This window comes from Grammomys surdaster, unplaced genomic scaffold (genome assembly GCF_004785775.1).
Source record: "Grammomys surdaster isolate TR1022 unplaced genomic scaffold, NIH_TR_1.0 219, whole genome shotgun sequence".
In the NCBI taxonomy this organism is placed as follows: Eukaryota; Metazoa; Chordata; class Mammalia; order Rodentia; family Muridae; genus Grammomys; species Grammomys surdaster.
The window spans coordinates 2,257,657-2,276,116 of NW_021604664.1; the positions used below are offsets into that span (position 1 = coordinate 2,257,657).

At 53.3% G+C, this 18,460-nt stretch overlaps 3 protein-coding genes across 8 annotated transcripts; 1 reads left to right on the forward strand and 2 right to left on the reverse strand.

The window, feature by feature from the left end:
• Nucleotides 1-1,741: 1,741 nt before the first annotated feature.
• Lcn12 (lipocalin 12) lies at nt 1,742-6,955 on the reverse strand. Its single transcript, XM_028772859.1, has 6 exons — nt 4,676-6,955; nt 4,143-4,279; nt 3,327-3,403; nt 3,141-3,263; nt 2,909-3,010; nt 1,742-1,849 (listed from the first exon to the last, which is right to left on the reverse strand). The coding sequence occupies exons 1-6, from the start codon at nt 4,787-4,789 to the stop codon at nt 1,821-1,823; spliced, it is 582 nt and encodes a 193-aa protein (XP_028628692.1). The 5' UTR covers nt 4,790-6,955; the 3' UTR covers nt 1,742-1,820.
• Nucleotides 6,956-9,000: 2,045 nt separating this feature from the next.
• C8g (complement C8 gamma chain) lies at nt 9,001-11,570 on the reverse strand. Of its 2 annotated transcripts, none has more exons than XM_028772914.1 (7): nt 11,253-11,570; nt 10,206-10,342; nt 9,951-10,021; nt 9,760-9,867; nt 9,376-9,477; nt 9,267-9,305; nt 9,001-9,185 (listed from the first exon to the last, which is right to left on the reverse strand). In XM_028772914.1, the coding sequence occupies exons 1-7, from the start codon at nt 11,259-11,261 to the stop codon at nt 9,172-9,174; spliced, it is 480 nt and encodes a 159-aa protein (XP_028628747.1). In that variant the 5' UTR covers nt 11,262-11,570; the 3' UTR covers nt 9,001-9,171. The 2 variants fall into 2 exon arrangements, with proteins under 2 accessions (XP_028628747.1, XP_028628746.1); XM_028772913.1 differs by lacking the exon at nt 11,253-11,570 and adding an exon at nt 10,461-10,976.
• On the forward strand, nt 11,067-15,658 carry Fbxw5 (F-box and WD repeat domain containing 5). Of its 5 annotated transcripts, XM_028772910.1 has the most exons (9): nt 11,068-11,220; nt 12,221-12,436; nt 12,651-12,808; nt 13,089-13,263; nt 13,343-13,491; nt 13,675-14,104; nt 14,414-14,561; nt 14,633-14,845; nt 14,926-15,658. In XM_028772910.1, the coding sequence occupies exons 2-9, from the start codon at nt 12,244-12,246 to the stop codon at nt 15,173-15,175; spliced, it is 1,716 nt and encodes a 571-aa protein (XP_028628743.1). In that variant the 5' UTR covers nt 11,068-11,220; nt 12,221-12,243; the 3' UTR covers nt 15,176-15,658. The 5 variants fall into 5 exon arrangements, with proteins under 5 accessions (XP_028628742.1, XP_028628743.1, XP_028628741.1 ...); XM_028772909.1 differs by having other exon boundaries at nt 11,067-12,436; nt 13,409-13,491; XM_028772908.1 differs by having other exon boundaries at nt 11,068-12,436.
• Nucleotides 15,659-18,460: the final 2,802 nt, after the last annotated feature.

Consider the following 18,460-nt stretch of genomic DNA (forward strand, 5'->3'; position numbering starts at 1 on the left):
AGAGGAGGCTGGCCATGAGCATGTGACGAGACGGGGGAAAGGGGGATGGAAGAGAACCAGAGCAGGAAGGCAAGAGCAGGAGAGAACAAGAGCAAGAATGAGAAGAGGAGGTAAGCAGCCCCTTTTATAGTGAGTCAGGCACACCTGGCTGTTGCCAGGTAACTGTGGGGCGGAGCTTAGACAGAATGCTAACGGAGGTTCCAAGGGTGAAGGGTGGACATGAGGAGATATGATGTTAAACTCACAAAGAATCAATAAAAAGTTAAAAGAGAAAGGAAGGAAGGAAGGAAGGAAGGAAGGAAGGAAGGAAGGAAGGAAGAAAGGAAGGAAGGAAGGCTAAGCTTGCTTCAGTGTTTCGTGGGCCTGTGTTATTCCTTTTCTCATTGCTGTGGCAAATATCTGACAAGAAGCAGCTTAAGTGAGAGGAAAGGTTTACCTCAGCTAAGCTCTAGCGTAGGTCCATCATGGTAAGGAAGAACAGAAGCAGGAACATGAGGCAGCTGATCGAACTACATCCACGGTGGGAGGGAGGGGGAATAACTGACGGAGCTCAGCTCGCTTTCCTATCTTGTCCGAGACCCCTCCCAGTTCATCCATTCATCCATCCATGCATCTACATACTGTCCATCCAGCCACCAGCCACCCATTCATTCACGCATCATGCAGCCAGCCATCACCAGTCCAGTCATACAGTGAGTCAGGTGCCTGTCACTTTCTCCACAAGAGGTGCCATCTTGGATACATCTGGGACAAAATTAAGGGTAAAAGAGATCAGGCCTTCCTTGTAGAGCTTGGTTTGGAGGTCAATGTCAATAGAATGATGAACTGTGTCCCAAGGGTCTACTTATGGCATCCCTTGAGACTAGAATAGGGGTTGGTCTTATTGGTGTCATCAAGAAAGTCCTTGGGTCTGAATCTACCATGCTTCAGCCATGGTCCAGAATGTGCTTGGTTTCTCTACAACTTGCTCAATAGGAAGTGGTCATGAGGCTATACACCACTGCCCAGGGGATGGGAAGGTCTACCATCAGAGGGATTGTCGACACTCCCACTCCCACAATCCCTGTGCCCCCCTCCCAAGCAGTAGAGTATTTCTAGGAGGGTAAAAGTTTAGTCTGGTGGCCTATCTCTGCATGCTGTTTGAGTTCTATCAAGGTCAATGACTATGGTGTCATCTCTACAGATGGCTTGGGCCATGACCTGTTTGTTGGGACTGAGATGGGCTGAGGCATGGGTAAGGCCAAGCAGTGGCCTGCTGTTGTGAACTGGGTAATGCAAACATTGTGCTGACAACCTCTTGTGCACTTGGAGCTGGGATGCTTGGGTTCCAAACCTGCTGCTCTGGACCTCTGTGCCTCTCTAATTCTGAATGGCTTCCGCAGAATGAGGGTTAGGCCTAGAAATGTTTGTCTCCACGTCCTGCAGAAAGAAGTCATGCCCCGTCCCTTTTCCAGCCTGGGGCATCATCATCAAGGCTTCTTCTGCCTGCTCTGGGGTTCTGAGCATTCCTGTCTGCCACATGGGACCCAGTAGTGCAAGGGCATGCCCTGGGCCTACCACAGTCCATCATGTCCACCCCAGAGCTCTGCTAGGTACAGGGGTGACTCATGATCTTACCCAGGGAAGGAGTGGACTCTTGTATGGGTGAAAAGCCCATTTGGGGTTGCTTATCACAGCCCTGCAGGGTAAGAGGCTCACACCCTTGCCTCTCACCCACCCCATGATCACAGTGGTCACATTCTGGGGTCGTAGGCAGTGTGTTTATTTGTGTTGAGAGCAGGGGCAGGGCGAGGCTCTACCGGTAGGAACCATTTCCTTCTTCAGCAGACTTTTGGATCCGGTAACCAGTCTAATGGGGAGGAAACAGATAGTATCGGGATGGTGGATAAGGAGGAGGAGCAGGAGAGTGACTTAGGAGGGACAACAGGCAGGCAGACTGGAAGCTGGGCAGGGACATGAGACCAGAAGTGGCTGCAGGGTGGGGATTAGGAGAAATGCCCAGTAGAGTGCACCTCTGTCACCAGTCTGGGCTTCTCCAGAAGTCCCTGCATAGCACTGCCTGCCCCCACAGGATCCTAGACTTGTGGTAGATCATGGTGGTATGGAACCATGAGTGTTAAGGTTAGTGCAAACAGGCATGTGATCGTATGTTAACAGATGAGATGTGACCCAGGTGTGGTGGCACAGGTGTGGTGGCACAGGCCAAAAATACCAGCACCCTGGAGGCTAAAGCAAGTGAATCATGAATCCAGGACCAGCCTAGGCTGTGCAACAGACCTTATCTAGAAACAACAAGGGTGCGAGGTGAAGTGTACGTGTGAGCAGGTGTGTGCAAGCATATGCCTGTCTGCGTGCTTGTGGTACATGCTTGGGTGTTCAGATGTGGCAGGTATGTACTGGAGGTGGCATGATGAGAAACGGCCACTGGGTGGAGACTGGGGAGAGGTCCTGATTCCAGCCATAAAAGACTGAAGACAGGACTCAGTCCTGAAGCCTCTCGGCCTTAGGCTCTGAGAGTTTCCTACTAGGAATATGCTGTCCGTATTCAGGGATGTCCATGGGTGAACTCCAGTGTTCTGTGAACAGGGAACCAGAGTACAGAGGACAGTCCAAAAGAGGAGAATCTGTGGGGAGGGGACAGCCTGTGGCAGGGACACAGGATTAGAACAAAATGGCCTAGGACTCAGATAGGACCATGAGGCATGAGCACCTCCCTTCTGGCTCAGGCTAAACTCTGTGAACAAGCACTTGGTTCAGACTGTCTGGGACTGTAAGGCCCCACACATGTCTCCTGAGTATATGTAGTGCCTGCCTAGAGAGTGGCTATGGGACTTGTGAAGGCAGAGGGAGGTGCCACCATTGTCCAGGGTCTCCAGACCCCATTACCCACTGAGTGTAAACCCATTACCGGTCAAATCAGGGAAGAGGAAGTTATTCTTTGTGAGGTTTTGGGTCCTGGTCAGGCAGATGAACCTGTCTATTGTCTTATGAGGAAGCCTCCAGTTTCTACCTGTGACCAGAGGACAACGTGGTTCTCAGTACTTGGCAGTGGTGAGGTATTTGCCCCCAAGCTGTCCCAAACCCAGGAAGCACCCCCCTGAGGAGGGTTATGCATAGGGCCCAGGGAAGCAAGGGCTCACCCAGAAGGCTGACTCTTGTGATGCTCTGGCTGCTCGTCTGTCTGAGGGATAGCACCAGGGCGAAATTGACGTAGTCTGTCTCTATGACCTGTATGTTTTCTTTGTCTGCCCCAGGCCCTGACCCTGGGGGACACACATGTCAGGTTCCCAAGGCAGTCACATCCCTCCCGCCCCCATCTTTCTCACCTCTGTTGTCCCTGGTGAATTGCCCAGGCTTGGTTGTTGGGATTAGGCTATAGGACCAAGTGTTGCAGCGCTTGCCCCTGTGGGAGGGATAGGCAGGAGCAGGGGCAGAGGTAGGACAGAGGGCTAAGGAAGTCAGCCAGCCACCGCCAAAAAAAAAAAAAAAGAAAAAAGAAAAAAAGAAAGGAAAAGAAATCCAGCCATTCATTTGGAGGGGTCTGCATCCCAGAAGGATGGAGAAGACTGGATTCCTCCCCTGCTCCCCAGGCCATGGCCCTGGGGTCCTTTCAGCTACTCTGTGCCCTTCCTAGAAGTCTGGCACAGTGCCACAAGAGAGACACCTGCTCGGGACAGCCAGCAAGGGCCTCAAATCTACAGGGACAGCCAGCCATGTTAAACAGAAAGTATTTCTAGGTGTCAGCAGCTATTCCCTTCTGACACCCAAAAAGCTCCAGAATGGGCCAAGAACAGACGTCACATTGGAGCTGTCTGCCACCGTTAAGACTAAGAGAACAAGAGCCTGCCCAAGAGATCAAGGTAGGACAGGCAGAACCAAGACAGAGACCGAGAAAGGGATTCCTAACCACATACGAGTCTCTAAAATCCATCTGGTGAGTCACTCTGGCTAGAGTAAGTCACCATTTGCCTCCCTCGTCAGCCCATCAGCTGGGGTGGGCTTTAGCAACCGTCATTAAGCAAGCTGTGCTAGGCATGGCCTCCAAATGAGGTTCCTCAACCCGTAGTGTGCCCAGACCACACAAGGCTCCCAGAACATAGCCTCAAGTCCTTGACTGCTTGCACAGCAGACACCCCACTCACCGAGTCATGGAGTTGGTCACCTGAAACTGACTGTTGTTTTTGAGCTCGAACAATGAGATGAAGAAATTCAGCAAGGCCCGATGCTCTCTCTTGTAGGTGTTGTCTGCCAGACCCAGGACAAACCACTCCCCCTGAAACTGCATGGCTGGTGATGAGCACAGGCAGCCCCTGCCCATCCTACCCTGGGCAGCCCACAGTCAGCTAGGACCCCTCCTCAGGAGGCAACTGCAGGCCAGATCTGCATCAGTGACACTGGCAGACCCTCCCTCTGCCTTGGATCTGGCAGGTAGAGGGTGGCCTTGGTCAGGAGCCAGGTGGTGTCCCCAAGCCTCTGCTCGTCCCCTTTCACAGAGGAAACGTTTAGTGCAAACACAGAAAGTTACGGGGGCTCCAGGCCCTTTTTTGCTGAAGGTCATGGGCTCACTCTTAGTTCAGGTTCTGCCCTGACCTCCCTGAGCAGTGCTCATAGGCCTGCATGCTCCCTCACTCCTAGCCAGTTGCAACCTGCTTCTTCCCCTTTGAAAGCCCTATACCTGGTCACTTTGGAAGCTCTTCATCTGGGAAAAGCCTCGAGGCATGGCTGGAGCCTGACCCTCCAGGATTTGAGGCAGGGTGAGTATCAGCCACAGAGCCCACCAAGGGCCCATCCCAACAGCCACCAGGCTCCAGAGGGATATAGCCTGCCTGAGGAGCGGACGCTGGTGAAGCTCGCTCAGAAACCTGTTTCCTCATATCAAAGCCCACGTGGCCAGTGCCCTGAGGAGTATGGCAGACAGGTGGGTGTGAAAACAGGGCAGGGCTGACCCTCTTAGACCATAAACACTTGCCAGGGTCTCTGGAGTCCCAGCCAAAGAAGAGAAAGCCTACTGTGTCCAGCTGGGGCCATCTTGTGACTCCAAACACTTGTGCCTACAGGTGGGTCAGAAACCTGCCCACGTCCACCTCTATCTAGCCTTCGTGCCAAAGAACAACCTGTTCTAGGTGGGGATCATAACTATCCCTAGTGTCCTCTGCGTCTTATCCATGGATCTGACCTGCTAGCCCCCAGGCCATTCCATGCCCACACATGTGCTAAAATCGGTGTGGGCTTAAGTACTGTCTGCCCACTATCAGAACACAATGCTCGTCAGAGGCAGAGGGAGAGGCCTCAGGAACACAAGGCCGAGTAAGAAGTACTGAGGGATTTCAAAGAGGCCTCCCATGCAGATGGGAGAGGTAGAGCTGGGGGAAGGACAATGAGAGAGAGAAGGACAATAAGAGAGCAGGCACAGTGGGGGACAGAACCTTATAAGTCTCACTCTTTAAGAGCAGGACCCTACAGGAGTATGGCCCCGTGGGATGATCCAGTGGGGATGGAGCAGGATCCTGGTGGAAGCCCTATACCAGAGGCTGGGATCGGGTAGTGCCTTGGTGCCACGCTCTTTCTGGTCCCAGGCTGTTGATTCAAGAGAAAAGCTATACAAACTTAATGTAGGTGGTTCCTGTCTGAACTTCCTAAAGGAGGTTCAGCGCCATCTCTGCCAGTTCCCTGTGCTCTTTTCTGAAAGGCAGGACACCTGGAGAGCAGGACAGACCAGGCCTTGAAGGTCTGGCTCAAGAGGGCCCTTGATGGACCAGGCTCTTCCAGGCCTGCTGAGACTTCACAAAGGGGAGTTGGCCTCAGGAGCTAAGTCTCATGGTGACCCAGTGTCCTAAGCAGTGTCCTGGCTATGCTCTTTCCTAGGTCTTGGTGGCTGATGCGGTTATCCCACCTTCAAGCAGTCCTGAACTAGAGGCGGGGCAGCTCCTCCTACCTTTAAAGTGATTGGTGGAGCCTCCGACCAGTGCTACACTGGATTTACAGCAACTAAACAGTCCAGCCCGACCATCTTAGGACAGAAAGAGATCTGGCGTCCTGTGTAGTGTCCTGAAGCTGACCAGGACTTCCTCCAAAACCAGGATTATGAGGAGGAGGCACGCATGTGATGACAGAGATCCCCGCACAAAGTTCAGACCAACCCACTCCCCAACAGGCAGCCAGGAAGCGGGGGCCCTCCTTCTCTCTTTCCGGTTCCTAAGCCCTGTTGGACCCCTCCCTGGTGCTCCTCTTTCTTCCTCCTACCTGCCCACTGTTCTCTTTGTCCTCCTCAGCCACCTTCCTCTTTCCTTCCAACAGCGACAGGCAGAACAAAACATCTCTTCAATATGCTCGTCTCCTCTCTTGGGGAAGATTCACTCCCCTTCCCCAGAATTTTTCCCAGGACGCTGCCTGAGTGGCAGGAGGCCCCTGAGAAGGCCTTAAACCATCCTCATACCCAGGGTGCTACCTGTTCATAGAGCACCTGGGTGGACGAGAAGGGCAGGTGCCCTACTGCTTGGCCTAGCCTCTTGAGAAGGGGCACAGCGCCCGAAGTCCAGGTAGGCAGAACAGGCCGCCTACTCTGCGGCCCCTAAAGGACAAGTCCTCAAACCCTGTGGTCTCAGGCACGATATTGGTCTCTACAGATTTTTAAAGTTCGTTTCTTCTTAGATATTATAAATTAGCTATTAGAATTCAAAGGTGATATACAAAGTAGAAGAAACATTTGTGTACGAGTATGTGTATGCGCTGTATATCCGCGCTTGTGTATGTGGTTGTACAAGCAGAGCACACTGGGTACCTTCTCTGCCTGTTCTCATTGGAACTATACTGGAGTGCAACAAGCTTTGTAGTCTCAACTCTGCCCTGCCTCTAATTCAGTGCAGGGTTATAGGTGGGACTGGCCATGCCAAGATTTTAAGGTTAATTCTGGAGCTCCAACATCATGGTCGCATGATTGTGCAGCAAGCACAAGCCATCTCTCCGGTCCCTATAAGAAACAGTTAAGTGGTTAAGTGGGACCGGAGAGATGGCTCAGTGTTAAGAGCACGGGCTGCTCTTCCAGAGTATGAACTCTTCCTGAGTTCAATTCCCAGGAACCACATGGTGGCTCACAACCATCTGTAATGGGATCTGATGCCCTCCTCTGGTGTGTCTGAAGACAGCTACAGTGTACTCAGATACATAAAATAAATAATTCTTTAAAAAAAAAAGAGAGAGAGTGAGAGAGAAGGAAAAAATGTATGCATGGGTCAGTGAGATAGCTCAACAAGTAAAGATGCTTGCCTCTAGGCCTGATACTCTGAGCGTGATCTCCAGAATCTATTAAACATGGGAGGAGAGAACCAACACCTGCAAGTTGCCCTCTGTCCTCCACAAGTGTCCTCCAATACACACACACACACACACACACACACGCATGTGTGATATAGTTATCATTAAAATACCTAATATTTTCAAATTTTACTAAAGCTTTTAAGACACTTTTTTACAAAGAGACTAAAATGAGCGTCAATTCTAGAGCTCTGTGTCAATGGTATGGTCCATGCTTGGCCCATTCAGACCCATAAGGCAACAAGGGAGAGGGTGAAGCCTTGGCCATGTGAGACCAACTCCTACCAGAGTGAGACCAGTCTCTGTTAGGGAACACAAGACAAAAAGGGAAAGGTATCCCTGGAGTTAGAGCAGTGAGCCCAAGGCCAGGCCCCACAAGACCACAGTGCTCCAGTGAGCTCTATTTTTGTGGATAGGACAGTCTTCTAAAATTCCACCTTCTAAGGTCCCTGGTGGTTTACTTTCTCTCCAGTCCATTTTCCACCCTCCCAAAGTCCAGCTGTCCAGAGACCCTGGGTGGTGGTCAGACCCTCCTCTGGGACATCTGTGGCCCCAAGAGCAGCTATCCCCTGCATTTCTGCAGCACTCTTTCCTACAGCCATGCCAGCGGACACGGACTCCTGACTTTGCTCCAGGAATCATACAGCAGCCCTGCCTGGGCTACAGCTCACTGGGGGCATTGCTAGAGGGGAAGACATGGCGGACTAGGGAGCAGAGGGGTTAGTCCACCTCTGCCTTCCTGTCATCAATAGGTGGCTGAGCCTGGACTTCACACTCCCTGGAAGAGCAAGGACTTGCCTATTTCATGTCCTCAGGGCTTGGAGCATTTGAGAAATGCTTATCAAATGATCAGTGGAAGTTGTCAGGCAGCAGCAATGCAGAGCAGAGCCCAGCTGCATCTGGGATGATGCCCAGTTCCCTGAATCCCAGCCCTACAGGGCCAAGCAAACCAGCCCAGGTCTAGAAAGAACACTGCTTCTGCCTGGGGAAAAGGCCCAGCTCCTCTTTTATGGGGATATGCACAACTTGCTTTCTGCTCCCTGTAGCTGGTAACCTTGACTAGAGTCGGGTTAAGGGGTCCCTCAGGTCAGCTATATCAGGAGTTCTACCCACATGCCAGGAGCCCCATGTTCACCCCTAACTGGTTCATTAAGTAGTCTGCCTGCTCCCTGCTCCTGGGGTTCAGCTTTCCACTCTATGTGCTCCAAGCAGTCCCTCAATTCCACCCTGCTATCTCCCTAGCAAATTCCCTTGGTCTATAGCTCTTTAGCCTCCAGAGTCAAGGATTAGGAGGGCCCTAGAGGGCTTACTGGTAGGCCTGTGCCCCTCTCCAGGGAAGGTACCCTAGCAGGACCCTGAGCCCCACCCCCCATGGGCACTAAGCCAGAGCAGAGGGCTGGGGTAGGAGAGTAAGGCAAGGTTTATGCCTTCATTGCAGAGAGGAACAGGCTCAGGGAGAGAGCAAGGACTCAGTGCTGTTTCTAGCCCCGCCTCCCTAGGACAGAATCCTCAGATAGCTAAGGGGTGTGTATGTGTGCATGCATCCGCGCGCGGACAGAATCCTCAGATAGCTAAGGGGTGTGTATGTGTGCATGCATCCGCGCGCGCGTGTGTGTGTGTGTGTGTGTGTGTGTGTGTGTACGCAAATTCCCTTCCCACCTGAGCCTGGTGGAACTCCTGTCCAGATTGACAGAAAAGACCCAGAACCAAGTCTGAGGTTTACTGAAAAGCCCCAGAACTACAGAGCTGTATGAAGGGTTGCTTCTGGGGACAGACAGGAGTGACTCCAAGTGCATTCAGGATGCTCAGAACTCTCTGAAGGTAGTCCACTGTCTGCGGCTTCTCCACTAGATGGCCTCATCTTGGCATCTCTGCAGTAGACAAAAACCTTAGTAGGGGCAGGAAAGGCCTTGACTGCAGGCCCCCAGTGTTCTGCCCTGCTGACCACTCACCGTTCAGGATGTGGAATTGGTCTGCAGTCTCGCAGAAACCTAGGGTACAGGCAGTAGTAAGCAGGGGTCGGGTGTCATCCAGGAGGATGACTGGGCTGGGGACACTCACCATACTTAGGAAAGAAATATATCTGATCTTCTGTCAGGTTGGCTCCCCTGACTCGCTGCTCAAACACATTCAGGACAGAATCACTCACAGGCAGTGAGCGGGCTGTGGGATAGGCAGAGTTCCAGTGGTTTCAACAGGGCAGAGTATCCAGGACACAGCCAGGTCAGCTGTGTGTCCCTGCCCCATCTAATCCTCACACCAGCCCATGTGTAGCTATTCCTCTAGGGTGCCTGCTACCAAGAGTATGGAGATAGAAAAGGAGTGGGGAGGGTCTGTGTGTCCATCTGGGGTTACCCAGTCCATCAAGATGGACTTCCAGGATGCAAAGCGCAGGTCATGTGTGAAAAGTACAAGGTCAAGTGTAACCACAGAACTAGTACACACCGTACAATTTCACAGACAGCTTCCTCGCCTGCTCCAGATACAAGATAGCAAAGCTCTGGTAGTCAGTCTCAGCAACAACCACATACACTGGGCCCCGGGCCTGTGGAGCTGAGACAACATCACAGAAACACATCAGTCCCTTCCCCTCTGCCTCCAGCCCTGAACCCTCTCGCTTCATGCCCTTGCCTCACCTTGGAGCAAGAAGCGGCCAGGAACCCCTGTGATTCCAAAGAGTTGGCGTATCTGCCAGCATATTCCATCTCTGGGGAGGGGAGGAAGGCATGCCGTAAGAGGAGGCACCCAGGCTCTAGGAAGCCAACCCAGGAGGGCCCATATGGGATAGCTATCTAGGCCACAGAAGAGCTAGAGATGAGGTTTAGGGTCAGGAGGGCAGGGTAAGGTGGGCTCGGGGCTGGGGTGAAGATGGAGGCCCCGCTGAGACTCACAGCTTTCGGAAGGTGCTGACAGTGATAGCTGCACCCTGGGGAGCTGCATGCAATGCGGTGGCCTCAGCCCGGTGTCCCTGTTCCCGAAGAAAGCGGCATGCAGAGCCCACAGCCACAAGAAGCCATGTCCCTGCAAACTGGAGGTTGACTGTGAGGGCTCGGGACTGAGGGAATAGGACACCCTGGACCTATCCTGCCAAGCTAGGCAGCTTCTTACTGCTCCTTTACCTATGCCCACTCACTTCCAGCTTTTACCTGCTGAGCATTGAAACTGGCCTGGGCCTGGATGGTGCTGATGGGGGACACAGACCCATAAGGCTTCCGAGTTCTTTGACCCAGCAAACTGGCCGTCAAGAGCAGGGTGAAGAACAACACAGCCCCAGGGGACAGCATGGCGGTCTTGCTACGGGCAGTAGGTGACAAGACAGGGAGGTGGAGGGGTTTACTCTCCTAGGTCAGAGTCCACTGTCCAGTGCCACAGGAAGCACAGTCCAGGAAGTCCACACCTTCCGATTATTGAACTCCCTCCCCAAGCCAGGGTCCATCCTAGAACCTAGTCTTGAGAATAGCTTGGCATTGTGTCCCAAGTGCGAAGTTAGAGTTTACCTCTGCACCCCTATTTCCACTTGAGGTCAGTGCTCAACCCTCTGCACGCAATAACTCGCTTTAACCACAACCAACAACAACGTGCTCAGAAAGCCACTTTTCAAAGCCTAGCAGCAGAGAGAGCAGGGGCAGTCTTGAATCCGCCCAGCTGAGCCTGACTCATTACTGCAGTCCATCGAGGGTAGCCAGGAGCGACTACTGTTCTGCCAGCCAGTTTGAGAGTAAGAGCATGCGCAGGCGCATAAACACCGGCCGAGAGTCAGAGCCTGAGGCGCAGGCGCAAGAGAAGGGGGAGCCATCGATGCCTCCGGGCTCTCAGCGTCGAGCCTGGCTCCTCCGTAAAGACGCGGAGGTGGGGACTAGAGCGGCGGCGGAAGCCGGGCGCAGCGCAGTGGTCAGAGGCACCGCGGTGAGTCCCGGCTTTGGCCCCGCCGTGCTCACCTGTGTCATCTGCCCTGTCCCCAGTCACCGGCCTTGTGCCCCATTACTCCCAGTCCTGCAGTCACAAGCCTTCTGCCACCTTCGGTGTCCCTTGTCCCTGGCCTTCGTTTATTTTCTCGGGCCTGGTCCCGGTCACGGGCCTCAGCCTGCCCTGTCCTACTTTAACTGGCCTTTGCCACCTCCACGGGTTTTGTTGACTGTGATCATCTATTTTTCCTGCAATGTCTACACTTATACAGCCTTTGGTGGCCTTATCTGGCCAGTGATGGCCTTGGCAAGTTGCCGTCGTCCTAGTTCACCCTTGGTGTTCAGTAGGCAAATGAAGGAGCTGCTGCCTGCTCTAGTTAAATAGCAAAGCTGATGTCTGCTCTGACATTCAGAAACCCCACCTACTCTTAGCACCCTCCTGGCCAGGTTCTCTCCTGAGGCCACATGACAGAGGCCACTGGCTACCAGGAACCCCTTCTCGGAAGAAAGTCGTCCCTGGTCTGAAGTCTTGTGGCATCAAGGTCAAAGACAGGGTGGGGGGCTAAAACTTGGACCAGCCAGTTGAGCAGCCCCTGGGCCCTGGAGCATTGGGGAAGGTGTCAAGGGCCTCCACTTGGAAGGTATAAAGATGGGGCCGCCTCTCACTTTGGAGGTCGCACCTGGCCTAGTAGTACTCAGGTAATTGCTATCTGATCCAGCAAGTCTTTTGGTGCCCTGGAGAATGTGAGGTGGTGCAACATCACTGTCTGGGTGCTTCAAGAAGTGTTGGGTCTGGTGGGGCAGTGCTACTTGTACACACACACACACACACACACACACCCTCCCCCCACCCCCGCACATGCTCAGTGCAATGGAATTCTCGGCTGGGCAGTTGGTGGGGCTGGCTAGGACTCCCATGTCTGGAACCCCAGACCATCAGTCTCTCCCTGGGGTTGGAGGTGAGGAGGCCTGGGTTCAGAGCAGACACTGGTGGGTTTCAGGACCGTCTGGGCAGAATGTCACGATGGATGAGGGGGGCGTGCCCCTGCTCCCCGACAGCCTTGTCTACCAGATTTTCCTGAGTTTGGGCCCTGCAGATGTGCTGGCTGCTGGGCTGGTATGCCGCCAGTGGCAGGCTGTATCCCGGGATGAGTTCTTATGGAGGGAGCAGTTCTACCGCTACTACCAGGTGGCTCGAGATGTGCCCCGCCACCCAGGTCAGTACCTACACACACCCCTAAACTTGCTGGCCTCAGGACAGGGGCCATACTGGGGGAGAACAAAAGGGTGCACCCTGTAGTTGAGACCTAATTAGTACTGCAGTGAGTTCCAGAGTCCTTACAGAACTGCTCCCAGTAGCCATGCTGTCAGCTCTCAGTCTTGACTTGTGAGGGAGCCTTGCATGCAGGAGTGACACTGTATTGTCAACAGCGGCCACATCCTGGTATGAGGAGTTCCGGCGGCTCTATGACATGGTACCCTGTGTGGAGGTGCAGACACTGAAAGAGCACACCGACCAGGTCCTGCACCTCAGCTTCTCCCACTCGGGGTACCAGTTTGCTTCCTGCTCCAAGGACTGCACAGTGAAGGTAAGGGCACCTCTCCCACGCAGTAGAACTCAGTGGGAAGAGAAGCCAGTGGTTAGAGAAGCAGAGAGGGCCACACAAGACCAAACGCTAAGATCAGCTCTAACCTCTAGTTCCAAGGGTCAGCCCCTATATTGGTATTATGTCGTAAGAGTGGGCGGGTGGTCAAGGCCTAGGCCAAGGTTCTTACCCCATGAGGACCCAGCACCCGAGAAGAGTCAGGACTTGCTGTGCTGCCAGAGTGAGCTGGCCTGGTCATTACCCTGCAGCCTCTCTGGTACAGATCTGGAGCAATGACCTGACCATCTCACTGCTGCACAGTGCAGATATGAGGCCGTACAACTGGAGTTATACCCAGTTCTCCCAGTTCAACCAGGATGACTCACTGCTGCTGGCCTCAGGGGTGTTCCTGGGGCCACATAACTCCTCCTCAGGCGAGATAGCTGTCATCAGCTTAGGTGAGTGTGGGCATTGGGTTGAGCTGCCTGTCCCATTATGACCTGTCAGCAGCCTGCCCAGCTGTGGCCTTCCCCCCAGACTCCTTCGCCCTGCTGTCCCGTGTGAGAAACAAGCCCTATGATGTGTTTGGCTGCTGGCTCACAGAAACCAGCCTCATTTCGGGGAACCTGCACCGCATTGGAGATATCACCTCCTGCTCAGTGCTGTGGCTCAACAACGCCTTCCAGGTTCAGACCGGGATGGGCAGGCTGGGCAGACAGGTGGGGTAGGGCAGGGAAATACAGAGGAAGAAGGTGTGGGCAGGGCTGGACATGGAAGGGCAGATGCAGGGGCCAGGGTAGGCTACTCCCCAGGCCTGGCCCTCTGACCAGCATGCACCTGTTCTGGGCCTTGGATTATGTCCCACACAGGATGTGGAGTCAGAGAATGTCAACGTGGTAAAGCGGCTCTTTAAGATCCAGAACCTCAATGCCAGCACCATCCGCACAGTGATGGTGGCCGACTGCAGCCGCTTTGATAGCCCGGACCTCCTGCTGGATGCTGGTGACCAGGCTGGGCTCCCCTGCCGAGTCTTTGACCTAGGTGGAGACACTGAGGAAGAGGCCACCGACTCAGGTTTGCATACCTCTGGTTCTGGCCATGTCAAGGAAGGTTTACGGCGTGTGTTTGATAGTGTCTTGGATGGACATGGACAGCTGTCAGATTGTGCACTGGAGACAAAGGTGGCTGAGCTCCTGGCCAAGGGCCACACCAAGCCCCCAGAGTGTAGTGATGCTGACACCAGGAACAAGTACCTCATCTTCACCACTGGCTGCCTCACGTACTCACCTCATCAGATTGGTAATGGTGGGCAGGGCAGGGCTGGCCTGGGAGGGTCAACAGCCACTGCGGTGCTCCCCAGACCAGCAAGCCCATAGGCAAGCTTGGCTCATGCATTGGGATACTGTTCTGGCCTTGGCACACTTGATCCTGTGTAAGAGTGGTAAAAACCCAGGCAGGGATTGGTCAGCAAATGAGCAGGCGCGCAGCTGTGCCTGAGTCGGAGTGTAGACAATGTTTGTGGACTTAGGGCTATTGTTGGATTGGGAGTGCCCTGGTGGTGATGTCCTTGCAGGCTCTGGATGACCCCTTACCCTGGTCTCCATGCAGGCATCAAACAGATCCTGCCACACCAGATGACAACTGCAGGGCCCGTGCTGGGCGAGGGCCGCGGCTCAGATGCCTTCTTTGACGCACTGGACCATGTCATTGATGTACATGGGCACATCATTGGCATGGGCCTGTCTCCTGATAACAGGTGGGCCTGGTGAGCTGGGTGGGGCACCCCAGATGGCCCTGTGCCTAATAACATGCTTGTACCTTGCTCAGATACCTGTATGTGAATAGCCGTGCCTGGCCCCCTGGCTCAGTGGTAGCTGACCCCATGCAGCCCCCGCCCATTGCAGAGGAGATTGACTTGCTGGTGTTTGATCTCAAGACCATGCGGGAGGTGAAGCGAGCTCTGCGGGCACACCGTGCCTACACGCCCAATGACGAGTGCTTCTTCATCTTCCTGGATGTCAGCAGGGATTTTGTGGCCAGGTGTGGGCTCAGGTGGGCTCCAGGGCTTGGGCATGGGCTTCAGCAGGTGGGTGTGGGCTCATCCTGATGCTATCCCACAGTGGGGCTGAAGATCGACATGGCTATATCTGGGACCGCCACTACAACATCTGCCTAGCCAAGCTGCGGCATGAGGATGTGGTCAACTCGGTGGCCTTTAGCCCCCAGGAGCAGGAGCTTCTGTTGACAGCCAGCGACGATGCCACTATCAAAGCCTGGCGTTCACCACGCATTGTCCGTGTCCTGCAGGCACCACGCCCACGCCCACGCCCACGCCCCTTCTTTTCCTGGTTTGCCAGCCATAGGCGCTGAAGGCTTCGGTGATTTGAGCCATTGGAACCTACTGGGGAAAATGGTACCCTGTGGTTCTTTACTGCACTGGGGCAGAGTAGCTCATAGCAGTAGGGAGGGGCAGCTTGACCCCAACACACACACCACCTGCTCACTCAGCCATCAGGCTTAGCACTAGGGTAGCCCTTGTTGACAGCACCAGAGATCCCATGTTAGCCTCTTGGCCAGCTTGGGGTACACAAGACACTGGAAACCCTGTTCTTCACCTACCCTCTTCCCTTGGGTTGGCAACTCATACAGCTCCAAGCTGGCCTGTCTGGGTGCCTTTCATATTCAGCCAAACCCACACCCTTGGACGTCATGAGTATACCCTGGGTGGCAGGCCACAGGCACTGGTCTCTGATAATTGAGTTTTTGCTACTGATGGAGTGGCCTGCAGTGGACTGAGTGCTGCATGCTGTACTCATGAACTGTTTGGGCCTGAATAAACAGTTGGCAACAGCACATGCCATCTAGTCTGTTTGTAAGGACGGGCCCCAGGCCTTGCTGGCCAATGTCATCCTGGTGATGTCTGCTTCGGGTCCTCCAGGAGGCTGAAGAGGTTTGGGAGTGTATCCCTTTGACTTCAGGGATGCCTGTGCATGGCTGTGAGTGCTAATGGGTACAGGAAGATGTACCAGTCCAGCCTGGCCAGCACCCAAAAGAGGTGGGTTTTAGCATAGTTGGCTCCATCCTCAGGAGAGCTCCCTGAGCGGGGTATAGTGACACAGATCTGTAATCCTTGCTCCACAGGGGGCTGAGGCAGGAGGATGGAGACTACAGAACAAATTCAAGGTTGATCTAGGCAACTTGGTTAGACCCTGGCTTGGGAAAGTGAGGTTTGGGATTGTGGTTTGTGGTAAGAGTGCTTGCCTGTCCTACCTTGAGTTCAATTCTCGGTGCCACCATAACAACCTCTGAAATTCATGAGGTCCAGGGTGCACATGGGTAGTTCTAGGCCGTCCTGGCAGTTTACAACCTGTAGGTCAGGGTTCCATGTATGGCGCTACAGGCAGTGGGGAAGTCTTGGGACTTTGACAGGGCCAGCCTCCAGTGTGACCAATATGTGACTGGGTGAGCAGCCTGGTATCTCATTTAAATGCTGCCCTCCTACCAAGAACAGAAAAGTTATCCAGGGGACTGAATGAACAGGGCAAGTGTCCTTCCAGGTCAAAGCTAGCAAGTGAGCAGGAATTATCTCCCATCCTTCTGCATCTGGCTGCATCAAGGGGATTAGGGCACAGATGGTACCAGAGAAGCCAGGCCTGGTCTGTGACCCGGTGCTGATGTGGGTGTGGGGGGAGGAAGATGCAGTAAGCATCTATCAGCATGAAGAACAGTGCTGGCAGGACAAAAGGCAGCCTCTGCTGGAAAGACCAGGTCCTTCAGAGGAATGTGTGGAGGAAGGGTTGTGTGGAGGCTGTGCTGGGGCTCGGTGTGGAGCACTTGTCTAGCATGGTTCCCTCCCTAGGACCAAAAGCAACAGTGCTAACCACTCTTCACAAGATGAGCACGGCACTATGAATTCAGAGTCCATGAGAATCTGTTCTTAATAGACCAAGTTTGAGTGCAAATATACTTCTGAGAAGTCAGAGGAACGTCTCAAGACTGAATTTGACTAACTTAATGGAAAAAGAGAACAGTATTATCTGTAGAACAGAGACAACACATTATACAGCAAAACCAGATAGAATCCAGGGCATGCAGGAATTTGAAATTGAACTGTGGAAACTAACAAACTACAAGTTCAGCCTTTTAAATGTTGGGCTTTACATGGGGCAGGCAAGGTGGCTCAGGAAGGGAGCCTACCACCAAACCTATCTGACTTTGCTCCTCAGGACCCAGATGTTGGAAGGAGAGAATCTCTCTATGCCAGCCATGGGGTATGTACCCCCATATATACAAAATAAAAATATAACTTTAAAGGAGGAGAGATACTCACACCCCACTTGAACAGCCATGGAGAGATTCAGTGTTGACACATCAGACACATCCCTGTGAAAAGCAGCCCACAAGGACTCCCGAGAGACGGTCTGACAGTGCTCATGGCTACAGCTCCAAGTGATCAGTGCAATAGCTGAGAGCCTGGAGACATGCAGGGCAGGAGGCAGCCTGTTAGTTGCCAGTGTTCACTCTAGACGCCAACCCTTGGCAGCCAGGGCCCAAAGAGCAGTCCTGAGTGCTGCCGGCTACTGAGCTGCTTGGAATTGTCCCACGTCTGCAATGTCTGGCACCCGGGTGGTGGGCCTGGACTGCTGCATTGTCTTGTGGCTACAGTCCCAGGAAGGTGAGATGCGTGTTACTACCCCGCCCCATATCTTCTTGGCATATGAACCCTGCTGTGGTTCAGTGAGGAAGGGCAGAGCAGGGCAAAGTAGCCAGGTGATTAGAATTCCAAATACCACTGGGCATTGGTGGCGCACGCCTTTAATCCCAGCACTTGGGAGTCAGAGGCAGGCGGATTTCTGAATTTGAGGCCAGCCTGTCTACAGAGTGAGTTCCAGGACAGCCAGGGCTACACAGAGAAACCCTGTTTTGAAAAACAAAACAAGAGAAAACAAAACAAAATTCCAAATCCCTGGCTAAATGGCTAAATGAGCCTGAAGGGGAAGTTCAGAAATGTAAAAAAAACAACAAAGCCAAACCCTCCTGTCTGTGGGAGTGTAAGAAAAGGTGTAATAGAACTGTGGGAGTTCTACATTTGACTTAAAGCTCAAAGTAACATCTCCATGGAGACTACTGAAAACTTGGCGTGTATTTAATTTTTTTTACATTTTTGGGGACACCTGATACAGCACTTTGGGGACCAGAAGGCCACTTGCAGGAGGAGTTGGTTCTCTTTCACCATGTGGGCTCTGAGGATTGGTCTGAGGTCATCAGGCTCAGCCCCTTCACCTAATAAGCCTGCTCATGGCCCTAAAGTACAAGTTTATAATCTTTTTTAAAAAATTTGTGCTGGGCGGTGGTGGCGCACACCTTTAATCCCAGCACTGGGGAGTCAGAGGCAGGCAGATTTCTGAGTTTGAGGCCAGCCTGGTCTACAGAGTGAGTTACAGGACAGCCAGGGCTACAGAGAGAAAACCTGTCTCGAAAAACCAAAAAAAAAAAAAAAAAAGTCTTCTGGGCTGGAGAGATGGCTCAGTGGTTAAGAGCAACGTCTGCTCTTCCAGAGGTCCTGAGTTCAATTCCCAGCAACCACGTGGTGGCTCACAACCATCTGTAATGGGATCTGATGCCCTCTTCTGGTGTGTCTGAAGACAGTGACAG